Source organism: Lindgomyces ingoldianus (genome assembly GCF_010093535.1).
Source record: "Lindgomyces ingoldianus strain ATCC 200398 unplaced genomic scaffold BDR25scaffold_48, whole genome shotgun sequence".
Taxonomy (NCBI): Eukaryota; Fungi; Ascomycota; class Dothideomycetes; order Pleosporales; family Lindgomycetaceae; genus Lindgomyces; species Lindgomyces ingoldianus.
The window spans coordinates 301,729-314,644 of record NW_022985209.1 but is presented as its reverse complement, the minus strand read 5'-3'; the positions used below and the strand labels follow the sequence as shown (position 1 = coordinate 314,644).

Genomic DNA, 12,916 nt, shown 5'->3' with positions numbered 1-12,916 from the left:
TTAAACCTAGTAAATCTACTTTACTAAATGCACACTTAAGATTAAGATTTTTATAGATAGTAAAAAACCTATGTTTAAATAATAGTAAGCTTTTATTATAAACAGACTTAATATTAATTTAGATTACTATTAGAGCAAGTGTGCACATATAGCATTAATATAGAGACACACAGCTAGTATTATAAAGGATTATCTAGAGCTAGGATACCTAGCTAAATTAGACTAGTTTTAGTTTAAGAGTGTAAAAGATATAATAAAGCTCTTATAAGCTTATTTTATTACTAGTTAGAAAAAAACTAAGGCATAGTAAGCATTCTAGACTTTTAAAATAAATAAAGAAGAAGCTTTTTTTGCATTTAAAGCGCGCTTTATTAGTGCAGCTATTAAAAAAAAGGTATCTTAGTTAAATTAGTCTTTCTACTTATAAAAGAAGCTTCCTTCTAGCCTATAAGTACTAAATTATAGTTTTAAACATACCTAGGTAAACTCTTTTAAAGCTATAGTAGCCTACCTTACAGCATACAATCTAGAAAGAAAGACTTATAAAAAAGACTTTATTATTCTATCTAAATTAGCTCTAATTAATAAACTACACTTACTACTTTAATAATTAATAACTACATGCGTAGCGTTTAGTTTAGAGAACACTACTAGTAGTGTAAAGAAATACTTAGCAAAGACACCTAGCTAAATTAGACTAGTTTTAGTTTAAGAATGTAAAGGATATAACAGCAATACTTTAAACTATAACTACTAATAAAGACTATTAGTCTATAGAGGGGGGAGGGTAGTGTAATAATCCTTATAAATTGTTCTATCTTAGATAGCCTAAAAGGCTCTTATATTAGCTTTAACTTTAACTTAATTTTTATAAATTATATTTATCTTAGGTTGCCTAGAACCTATCTAAAGGGACCCTATATTAGCTCTAACTCTGCCCTGCCTCTTACTGTACTTTTATTTTCTTATGTATTTAGTTACACTTTACTTTTGTAGCTAGCTTAGTAGTTTTCTAATATCCTTTTATACAAGGCCTATAGGTGTTAATGGCATTCCCAGGTTTAGAGTCCCCACGCACTCCTATATGCCTCTAAGTGGATTCCCACCGCATTCGGACCCATTGTCTTGCCTGTGCTGTTACATCTAGGGCATTAATGCTAAAAAGTAGGCTATTTTACTTATTATTATTTTTTAGAGTAGTAATTACTTTTTAAACTAGTATAAAAAAAATCTACTTTAAAATTTAGTTATTATAGTCTTTAAGCGCAGCTAGACTACTAATTAGCTTAGTTTAGACTAGTTAAAGCACTTTAACGCGCATATAAAGAAGTGTACTATTAGTAGCTACTGTCTACTAGTTATTAGTAGCTATAAAAGCTATAACTTACTTTATTTCTAGTAATACTATAAAAATAATAAGATTATTACTATTTGTTGCGTTTTGCTAAAAGGTCAACCTTCTAGCTAGCACAGCAGAAGGATATATGTAGACGGATAGCTGTACGCGACACTATTTATATACTTTTTTATTTATTACACTTTTTATAGCTACTTAATATAAGTTATTTTACTTCTTTAAAAAAGGTGTATAAGCACTAAGCTAAAAACTTTATATATAACTAAATTACTTAACGTACTTTATAGGCGAGTTGCTTACACACCTAAGTTGCTTACTTTTGCTAAGACCCTACCCTAACAAACTCTATTATAGCCCATAACAACCTGCTCTAGCACTATATAGTATAGTATAGCCTAGAATATTATTTAGATACTACTTCTACTTCTTGCTTACACATTTGCGTGTTATGCCTAGTCTAATTACACTATCTATAGCGCCTTTAGGATAGCTTACCTACTTTAGCTTACACCTGCTTCTTTGCCTTCTTCCTGTTACTGCGCGCTTTAAACTCCTTTAGAGCTATTAAGCATAGGCTTTCCTAAATTATTAAGGTCTTTTCTGCCTTAATCTGCTTTTTTTTTATATAATTTACATTATATAGTAGCCTTATTAGCTGCTTAAAGCTTAGTAATTTCTTATTACACTAACACTAGCTTATGCGTAATTATTACTGCCTTTTTTAAAACCTTTTTAAACACTTTAACTATAAAAGTTAGTAAACTATTTATATACTTTTAAATTTTTATCTTTATAAGCATTAATTATAACCTAAGTTTTAAAGTCTTACTTAAGGTTTATAACTACTAGGGCTTATTATATATAAGTAGTAGTAGTAATAGAGTGCGTAACTTTACATTAAAGCTTATTATAACTTATTATAAGTTAAAAGAAACTAATCTAGCGCCTTAAAACTTTTCTTAAATATTACTAAAAGTAATTATAGCATTATAGGCTGCTTTAAAGCATAGTAAAAACTTTATTTTTATAATATAAGTAATCTAGTTATGTATAAGGTTTTTAGCTTAGCGCTTATACACCTTCTTTAAAAAAGTAAAATAACCTACATTAAGTAGCTATAAAAAGTATAATAAGTAAAAAGGCATATAAATAGTAATAATTTTATTATTTTTATAGTATTACTAGAAATAAAGTAAGTTATAGCTTTTATAGCTATTAATAACTAGTAGATAGTAGCTGCTAACAGTACACTTTTTTATATGCACATTAAAGTGCTTTAACTAGTCTAAACTAAGCTAATTAGTAGTCTAGCTGCGCTTAGAGATTATAATAACTTAATCTTAAAGTAGATTTTTTTTTATACTAGTTTAAAAAGTAGTTGCTACTTTAAAAGATAATAAAAGGTAAAATAGCTTACCCTTTAGTATTAATGCTCTAGATAGCTGTTATCTACTTCTAGTTGCCTAGCTAGACCACTGTTAGCTGTCCTTATCTCTCTAAACTTATAGCAACTACTCTAGTAGATATCTAGCCTATTATAAACCTTATTTTATTAAAGTTATACATGTTATTATTCTAAATGCTATACTTAGCTTTAATATTCTTTATAAGGTTAAACTAGCTTTAAATTACTATAGAATTTTTATAAAAAGCTTTTTTATAGTTATACTTATGCTTAAACTTTACTTTAAGCTTTAAGTAACACTTAATAAACATATTAAGCTAGTTTATGCTAATATAGCTTATATTATGCTTAGCGTGTAAAGAATTAGCTATATTAGCTATAGCTGCTAGCTAAGGGGGAAATCCTTACACATCTAGCTTAAGTATGTGCTAAATAATTACTTTTTTCTTATTATTATCTAGCTTTTATAAGTTAGCTATATAATTAGCTTAGAAAAGTTGTCTAGCGTGTTAGTTACTTATTATCTTTTAAAAGACCTTATAAATAGCTGCAGCGCGTTGCTTAAAAAGTGTTATGTTTTATTTAAAAGCTTAAAGCATAAGCTATATTTAACATTTCTTTAACATGTCTAAGTAGTGTTATTAGAAATGCATTAGTGTAGAAAGAGTAGTGTAGTAGGGTCTTAGCAAAAGTAAGCAACTTAGGTGTGTAAGTAACTTGCCTATAAAGTACATTATATTATAAAAATAAAGTTCTTACTATGCTTTAAAGTAGCCTATAATACTATAATTACTTTTAGTAATATCTAAAAAAAGTTTTAAAGTGCTAGATTAGTTTCTTTTAACCTATAATAAGTTATAATAAGCCTTAATGTAAAGTTACACACTTTATTACTACTACTACTTATACATAAACAGCCTTAGTAGTTATAAACTTTAAGTAATACTTTAAAACTTAAGTTATAATTAATGCTTATAAAAATAAAAATTTAGAAACATATAAATAGTTTACTAACTTTTATAGTTAAAGTGTTTAAAAAAGTTTTTAAAAAAGTAGTAATAATTACATATAAGCTAGTATTAGTATAATAAAAAATTACTAAGCTTTAAGTAGCTAATAAGGCTACTATGTAATATAAATTACATAAAAAAAAGTAAATTAAAGTAAAAAAGGCTTTAATAATTTAAAAAGGCCTATACTTAACAGCTCTAAAGGAGTTTAAAGCGCGCAGTAATAGAAAGAAGGCAAAAAAGCAGGTGTAAGCTAGAGTAGATAAGCTATTCTAAAGGCGCTATAAATAGTGTAATTAGACTAGGTATAACACACAAACATGTAAGTAAGAAGTAAAAGTAGTATCTAAATAATATTCTAAGCTATACTATACTATATAGTGCTAGAGCAAGTTGTTATAGGCTATAATAGAGTTTGTTAGGGTGTAGTCTTAGCAAAAGTAAGCGACTTAGGTGTGTAAGCAACTCGCCTGTGAAGTACGTTATATAAGATAAGATAACTAACTATGTATACTTTTAGCTAGTAGAAAAGTTAATAGTTATAGAGAAAATAGCATATAAGCTATATAGGTATGTTATTACTATCTATAAAGTCTTAAACGTTATTATCTTAGATAAAAATAAGCTATTTATGTTAAAGCGTTAGTAATATTTAATAAGAAACTAAAAAATAAAAATCTAACTTTTTATAGCATATTATTAAAAGATAGATAGACGGACTAAATAGACTAACTAGACGCTAATAATATATCTATAGAAGTATATAAATAAAAGGAGAAAAGACTATGCATAGTAGCTATCTGCAGCCTAGTTTACCTTTAACACTTACAATTATTAGCTATAAGAATAACACTTTTTAAAGCTAACTATAGTTATAAAGCACAAATTCTTAGAAACAAAAGACTTAGAACTAAACTAGAAACATCTAAAGTAGTTATAAACCATGTGTAGCATCTATAAGCATTCTATAGTTAGTTAACACAAAAAATAAAGCAGAATAATTAAAAAATAACGTTAGCACATAAAGCTAACTAGACATAAGTAAAAAAACTATAGTCTTATTCTAAAAACAAAGTGTACCTTAGTATATCAAACCTTAGATATCTAATAAGACTACTACTTATAAAAGAAAAGTAGAAATTAGGTGACATACGCTAGTTATTAAATTTGTTGTTTAATTTATAGATGTTGCTAAAGCTAGTGAAAATGCAACTAAAATCTATATAGTTGTAAACAAAGCATTTAATAAAAAATGTCTACGCCTAGATGCAGTTAGATTGTCTATTTCCACTTCTTTAAAGTTCTTCTTTAACAAGATAATAAAGAACAAGCTAAAAGCAAAAAGAATGCTAGCTTTAGCAAGAACACCTAGAAGTATTTTTAATTAGACTGTAAGTGCAAAGAATATCATGCTTGCTTAGCGTTAAGCGTTAGTTGAATTAGTAAATGAAATCGAACTTGTAGAGTGTAGTATAGTATTTGTGGTCTTTTCTAAGCTTAGTTAACAGAGTAGTTTACTTAATACTAAAGTACAGACGCTTATTTAAAGGTTAGTAAGTTTAAGTAATATAAACTAGAGTGTTTCTTACCTAAGTATCCTAGACGTATTTCGAGAGTAGAAGACGTGGAATTATCTCTACTTTGTAACTCTACTAAGAAAATGTTAGGAACTCTAGAGGAGTTTAATACACATTTAGTAAGCAATAGAGCTAGCTACATTTATGAAAATTCTATTAATGTAGCGTGTGGGAGTATTACTGTAAAATGTAAGAGTAGGTATAGAAAGACGGTAGGTCTAAAGACAGTAATTCATAGTTTCTGTAAGGACAGGGCTCCGCACCACTCCGCCAATACAACCAAAAGGTACGAATAATCAACCAACGTTAATTTTCGGGTGCAGAATAGTATATATACCCGTCGCACGTAAGCACCATCTCGGCCTTACAGTTTCTACAAGATAGACTATTAGTATGAATGTCTAAAGACTTTAGTACAAAACTTACGCATTCGTTTCGTAATTCCCATGTTAGCAGACGTGAAAAGCAAGAAGTGTAATTGGTTTTGTGTATACTAGAACGTATAAAGGGTTTATTTTAGAGATTGAATAGGTAGGCTAAGTAAATTTACTATTATACTAAATATTTATACTTTTCTACTAGCACATAATTTATTATTTTCTTTCCATATTCTTTACACTAGAGACCTAAGACAGGACAGGGGCTAGATTGCGCGCGCTTCTCCTACAACTAATAGAGGCGGGACCTTCTCCCATTCTCGTTTCAGTTCACGCGGCAAGCGCTAGTACAAGGTATTAGGATTGTAGAGGTTGTCTAGCTCCTAGGCTGCTAATCGCCTACCTTTTACTTTAAGAAATATAGCTTAGCTTCAAATGCTCTCCGTTTTAAGTATTAGTCTAATTGCCAACTACTATGCCCCTCTTAACGCTAGCGATATGTTTTTTTTAAATTTACGCCAAGCATCTAATGGGGCGTCGTTAGGCTTGTGACTTTAGCTACTGAAAGTTTGTTAGATAGGACTGTTTCCACTAGGTGCGGCGTAGCTGTTGGCGCTTAGCGTGTCTGTTTAAGCTATGTGCCACATGCTTAAAATTTGTAACTCTAGCTATAGAAAGCTTGTTAGCGCCAGGGCTGTTTCCACTAGGTGCGGTGTAGCTGTTGGCGCCCGCGTGTCAAGTTCAAGATATGTGCTATGCTTGAAACTTGCGACTCTAGCGACAGAAAACCAGTTAGCGCCAGGACTGTTTCCACCGGATGCGGCGTAGCTGTTAGCGATCTAACAGTCTAAGGAGCAGCCTCAAGGCTCTAAATAGTTCGCAAAATAAGGGTATAGAACTTCCTTGCTAAGCATTGTCTGTTAATATTTTAAGAACCCTTAACTAGTTGTTACTTTCAAACCGCTAGGTACCCCATATTACGAACAAACTTAGCGCGCGACATAGAATTCAAGGGCAAATGCAGAATCGACAGGCATTTTCCGCTACCATGTCCTCCTGATTTGAGCACCGCTTAGACGTTCCATTGGGGGCTGAACAGGCGTTCGGGTATTCTAGTGGTCATAGGGGGGTTCAATGACTTTAATCAAGAATTCGTACGAGAGACATTGGTACAGGATAGAGGTGAAATTTCTGCGAGTACTCGAATGTGCCGCCGACGGCGCTTGTACTTCGTATGATTAGCTCCTAGTAGTCACATGCATGGTGTAGGTACGAAAATAATCTTTAATGCAGTCTTAAGTGTATTAGGGTGTCAAGACATTAAAGTAAAAAAAGCAACTTTCATTACTTCGAGCCACAGAACCCTGAAGATTCACTGTCACAATAATATAGATCTACCATGGCATTCCATCTGACATGACCCATGCCGACCAAACATCACTGGTCGCTAAAGTATCATCCATTTCGACCAGATATAGCATCCCAGGCGTCAACAAAAGCCCCAATCATTATATGTTGGTTCTTCGCTGCCCTAAAAGACGGGTCTAAGTCGATTGGAGGTGCAGCCGGTTCGTCCGTCAGTTGAAATGAATTGGTTGCCGGCTGGTGCGGCAGCTGTGGTTGCGAAGGAGGAACCTGCCCAAATTGCGCGTGCATGGCTGCACTGATGTCATTCCCAGAGACAGGTCCGACTGAAGGTCCTGATTGAGCTTGACTGGACTGATTCTGCTGACTAGACGTATTGCTGTGGCCGGCGCTTTAGCGTGGGACCCAACTGTTGTTTTGAAGGACGTACTTCCCGTCCATAGTGTACACATTTCCATCAGACGCACAGAACGTGTTAAGAGGGAGTGTCTAGGACATATTAAAGCTTTTTGTGTCAGCATTTAAGACTCTAAAGAAATTCAAGGAGATATATTTTATAAACATACTGTAAACGTAGGCTGATGACTTCTTCTTGTAGGTGGTGTACTGGATGCGTCTTACGGCGCTGAAACTGCGAGCGCAATCTACATTTTAAAGGCGTTGGGGGAAGACAGGTGGTGGGATGCGGCGCCAAGCCGCTAAAAGTGGGGAGCGAGTATCCAATAGGATACCAGAGGCCTCGGCGCGAAGAACGCATACATGCCGTTCATTATAAACTAATCCTTAAGCGCCTTCAGCGTAGGCGCCCATTGCTGCCGCTCGTCGCCTGTCGCACGCTCTTCGCCGCACCCTTAAATGCTAAGCGCTAGCTTCAGATTATTCGCGCTGTTGGAGTAACATGCGCGTAAAACATATAAAGCGCTATTTGTAGGTAGTTAACTGTTCTTATTCTTATTAGAGCACACCATCTACTACAAACAGCTTTTACATCTATATTAACTCAAGGGCATCAACGTCTACTACACTCTTAAGCAATCTTTAAGTTTAAAGGAAAATATAGCAGCATAAGATAATCACTCTACTTCTACAAGCTTCTACTTAGTCTAATTTCAATTCAGACAACAACAGCAACGACAGGTACCAGGGTCGATTGCGTCGAACCTTGGCGTTCCCAATTGGGCACCCCAATTCTGGGAAACATCAACTTCGGCCTACAGATGCATCGGCAAAATTTACAAAAAAGGAGCCTATTATACACAAGAGGATGTCGTATGGCATGCATGGCAAGCCATCCTCAACATCTATTTTCCACAAGTCGTGGCGACACCAAATGGCATATCCTGGTCTGTTGAACGAGAGGCCTGCAGAGGCTTGCCTCCCGGACAAACTCCCTCAGGCACCAAGCCGGACGTAATTGAGGTCAGATTGAATCCAATCGTGGTGCTTCCAGGCCGTCCCTCTAGGACTCAAGGCAGAGATTTCCTGTGGGTGGAAAGACGTCCTGCAAGAAGCAGCAGTGCCTCGCTTATGCGCATTCAACTTGACCTTTATATCTGATCATCGCTATTGGATGGAAATGTATGTTCTTTTTTTGGGACCCTACCGGAATGGTACAGCAGCCACAGCTCTATATTAGGTCAGAAGACAACACAGTACAATAGCCTATAGATGCACGCATCAAGGGCACACAGTCGACTCCGTGGGTGAATACTCATGCATGAGCTGAGAAGGGGTCATAGGTAAGAGAGTCGACAAGGTATTGAGATCCAAACAAGGTGAATTGTACTAGTGTATTGTAAGGTCTAAGGAGCTTAAGAGTGCTCTAGGCTAACTATATACTGTACAGTCGCCTACCAAAAGTGATTGGCCACTTTAGCGAGAGGCCTAGGCCACCCCACAATGCTTTAATTTCAATCAATTGTAACTTAATCAAATTACCACCTTTTTCAATAGTTACAAAAGCAAATAAAACCTTGCGCAAAGAGCTATCTAAGTCTACTATTAATACAATATGGCAATTCCACCTCTATAGCGTGAGCGCTAGCAAAATTTTAAGTTATCTTAGCATTCCTAAGTCAACAGTTACATATAACATCCGCCGGCTGCGCAAGCAGCCCCAGCCTATCTATACAAAAGCCCTGCGTACAGGCTAGCCTCTAAAGCTTAACAAACGCGCTAAGAGGCATTTAATTCACTAGGCAGCAAATAATCCCTTTGCTACGCTCTAGACTATTGCGACACTGTCTAAGACCCACTGCCGCATCCATGCTAGTACTGTAAGGAGATACCTTGCAAAACATAAGTACTACGCCTTCTGTCTGCGTCACAAGCCTTAGCTCTTAGCTGTACACAAAGAAAAACAACTCTGCTTTACTTAAATCTATTAATATAACAAGAGCAGTAACGTAGCTTGCGTAGCCTATTGTAATAAAGCAACATTTGAAGTTGGCTTAGACACTAGACCTCCATATGTACGTTAGCAGCATAGAAAAGCGTACAAGAGTGTCACGATTATGCACGAGTAAGGTTATAGAGCTTCACAGAGGTCTAGTTTAATTACTACGTGAGGTATTATAGTAGGTACAAGACGTTGTGTAAGGAATAGAAAGGTTTAGAAAAAAATTAGTAATTAAATACTTAGCTTAAAAGTCTAAGCGCTTTAAGTATAAATTAAGCCTGTTTTAAGTTTAGTTAGTGTTAAAGCAGTTTATACTTAAGTTTATGTCTATATTATATTATATTTATGTTAGACATGCACTAATAATACTCTAGTACATGTCTAATATAGTTATGTCTAGGATCTAGGGAGGATACTGTAATAGTACCCCCCCTCTTATTAAGAAGAGAATCCTTTACATTAGTAGTTCTAGCATTAAGTTGTCTTTATTAAAGTATAGGTTTAGTTTAGATAAGTATTAAGCATAAAATTAAGTTACTATAGAGTTCTTTTATAAAGCTTCTATAAGTTTCTATAATAGTTTATTATATCTAGTCTATTTTATAAAGTATTTATAAATATGTTTTTTTTTATTAAACTAGATCTATTTAATGTCTTTTATAACATATTCTAGTTTATTATTTATAATAATAGGTTTAAGTAGCAGGTTTAGCTGTCTAGGTAAATAGTTAGATTTAAGGGCTACTTAGCGCAGTAATAATATGTAGAACACAGGGTGTATCTTTATGCTGTTAGGTAGAATTAATTAGTAAGCATATAATAAAACTATATAGGCTACTATAAAGGGGCTAAAGTTCTTTTAATTAAGTTTCTTTAATTATTAGTTTATTTAGATATTTCTAGTGTCTAGCTAGACCTTCTTGCTAGCTGCATATGCAAGGGTAAAAGTTTAGAATTAGTTTACATACTTTTATTAAAAAGCTTAAGCCTATATAAGCTTTTTATAAATGTATTTAGATATATTTTAGATCTTATTAATAAGTCTATTTATATTTATTACTTATATAAATTAATAAGTTAGTTAGAGAGTATTTATAAGTAGTTTAAATTTTATTTAAAAGTAGTATCTATAGTTTACTAAAAATAGGAATACTTATGTTAATTTAGATGTTATGTTATTAGCTTTAAACTATGCTATAGCTAACTATTTTACCTAGTTATCCTACTAGTAGTTTATGTACACTTATAGAACTTATTTTATTATAGTGTTTATGTTCTTAGTCTAGCTGTTAGTCTCTAGGTAAAAAGCTGTAGATAGATAAGAGATAATTTAGAGCTGTTTATAGAGTTTATTCTAGAAAGCTAAGACAAACTGTGTACCTCTGTCTAATATAATTATGTTAGGCAGGCTATAGTAAACTTATATGTATTAGTAGAATAACTAGGCTATATTAGAGGCAGTTATAGAGGAATATAGTATTAAGTGTTAATACTTAGTTAAGTAATTAACAACTACTATAATATTTATTAGCAGAGCTTGCTCTGCTTATTATATTCGGGTTTGCAGAACGAAAAGTTGAGCAGAATCTCCTCTTTTGGACGCGCTAGTTAGTCAGAATTTCTTCGGATAAACCCCGGTAACGCTATTTCTCTGTCACCTTAGGTATTTCTTACATTCTTTTTTAAAAAAAATGTATACCTAATATAGGTGCACCTTTCTGTTAATTTGCATGCAGTTTACTCTAGCATGCGTTGTGTAAAACATGTTTAAATTATAGATAGTTGCGTCTGTTCCACCTCTCTAGCCACATCGGTGTGTCGGGGATTGGCATCAGCCACATTGGTGTGTCAGGGAATGGCATCAGCCGCATCGGTGTGTCGGGGATTGGCAGTTGCTCACACACCTGAGTTGCTCACTTTTGCCAAGACCACACCACAACAAACTTTATAACAACCCGCTCTAGCACTATAGAGTAGAGTACAGCTTAGAATATCATTTAGATACTACTTCTACTTCTTGCTTACACGTTTGCGCGTTATGCCTAGTCTAATTGCACTGTCTGCAGCGCCTTTAGGATTACTTACCTACTTTTGTCAGATTTGCGCACCTACTGTCAAGACAGGAGGAACGCTTGACGAAAGCTGCTACATAGTACGAGCAATAAGCTCGAACAGTATGTTGCTGTAAATTGCAGCATTTTGCAGCATGTTGCAGCAAATTGCAGCATTTTGCAGCATGTTGCAGCAAATTGCAGCATGTTGCAGCAGTTTGCAGCAAATTGCAGCATGTTGCAGCAGTTTGCAGCAAATTGCAGCAAATTGCAGCATGTTGCAGCAAATTGCAGCAAATTGCAGCAAATTGCAGCATGTTGCAGCAGTTTGCAGCAAATTGCAGAAAATTGCAGCATTTTGCAAGCTGGTCGCGCATAGGGCAAGTGCGCGAGGGACTCGGATCGGCAAAACAAAAAGCCGAGCAACACGAGTAGAGCAGAAAAAGGATCGATAAATCAACACGATCAATACAATCAATCAATCATCCCATACATCATATCCAAACCCATCATTCATCTCAGGAAGCCCAGAAACAGTGCTTCAATCTGACAACTTTAGCTTTGTCAGATATGCGCACCTACTGTCAAGACAGGAGGAACGCTGGACGAAAGCTGCTACATAGTACAAGCAATAAGCTCGAACAGTATGTTGCAACAAATTGCGGCATGTTGCAGCAAATTGCAGCATGTTGCAGCAAATTGCAGCATTTTGCAGCAAATTGCAGCATGTTGCAGCATTTTGCAATATTCTGCAACAAATTGCAGCATGTTGCAAGCTGGTCGCGCATAGGGCTAGTGCGCGAGGGACTCGGATCGGAAAAACAAAAGCCGAGCAACACAAGTAGAGCAGAAAAAGGATCAATAGATCAACACAATCAATCATCATCCTATACATTATATCCAAACCCATCATTCATCTCAGGAAGCCTAGAAACAGTGCTTTAATCTAACAAGCTTACACTTGCTTCTTTACCTTCTTCCTATCACTACGTGCCCTAACCTCCTTTAGAGCTGTTAAGCGCAGGCTTTTCTAAATGTAGCTGCCTTATTAGCTGCTTAAAGCTTTGTAATTTCCTATTACGCTAACACTAGCTTATGTACAATTATTGCTATCCTTTTTAAGGCTTTTTTTCTAGAGACATTACCCCTATATAACCCTCTCTATACGTAGAGCTACTTGTAACACAACTAATATCTACTAGAGATTGCTGCCTGCTGCTGTGATCTACTGCAGTTTGCTGCAATTTGCTATAGTTTGCTGTAGTTTGCTGTAGTTTGCCGCAATTTGATATAGTTTACCGCAATTTGCTGTAGTTTGCTGCAATTTGCTGTAGTTTACTGCAATTTACTGTAGTTTGCTGCAATTTGCTGTAGTT

General features: G+C 34.5%; 1 protein-coding gene across 1 annotated transcript; it reads left to right on the top strand.

Annotated features, from left to right (window-relative positions):
* Positions 1–8,270: 8,270 nt before the first annotated feature.
* BDR25DRAFT_203231 (uncharacterized protein) lies at positions 8,271–8,585 on the top strand (the record flags this gene model as incomplete). Its single annotated transcript, XM_033684414.1, has 1 exon — positions 8,271–8,585. A coding segment is annotated over one exon (315 nt), but the record flags the coding sequence as incomplete, so codon positions are not given.
* Between the last annotated feature and the right edge of the window lie 4,331 nt (positions 8,586–12,916).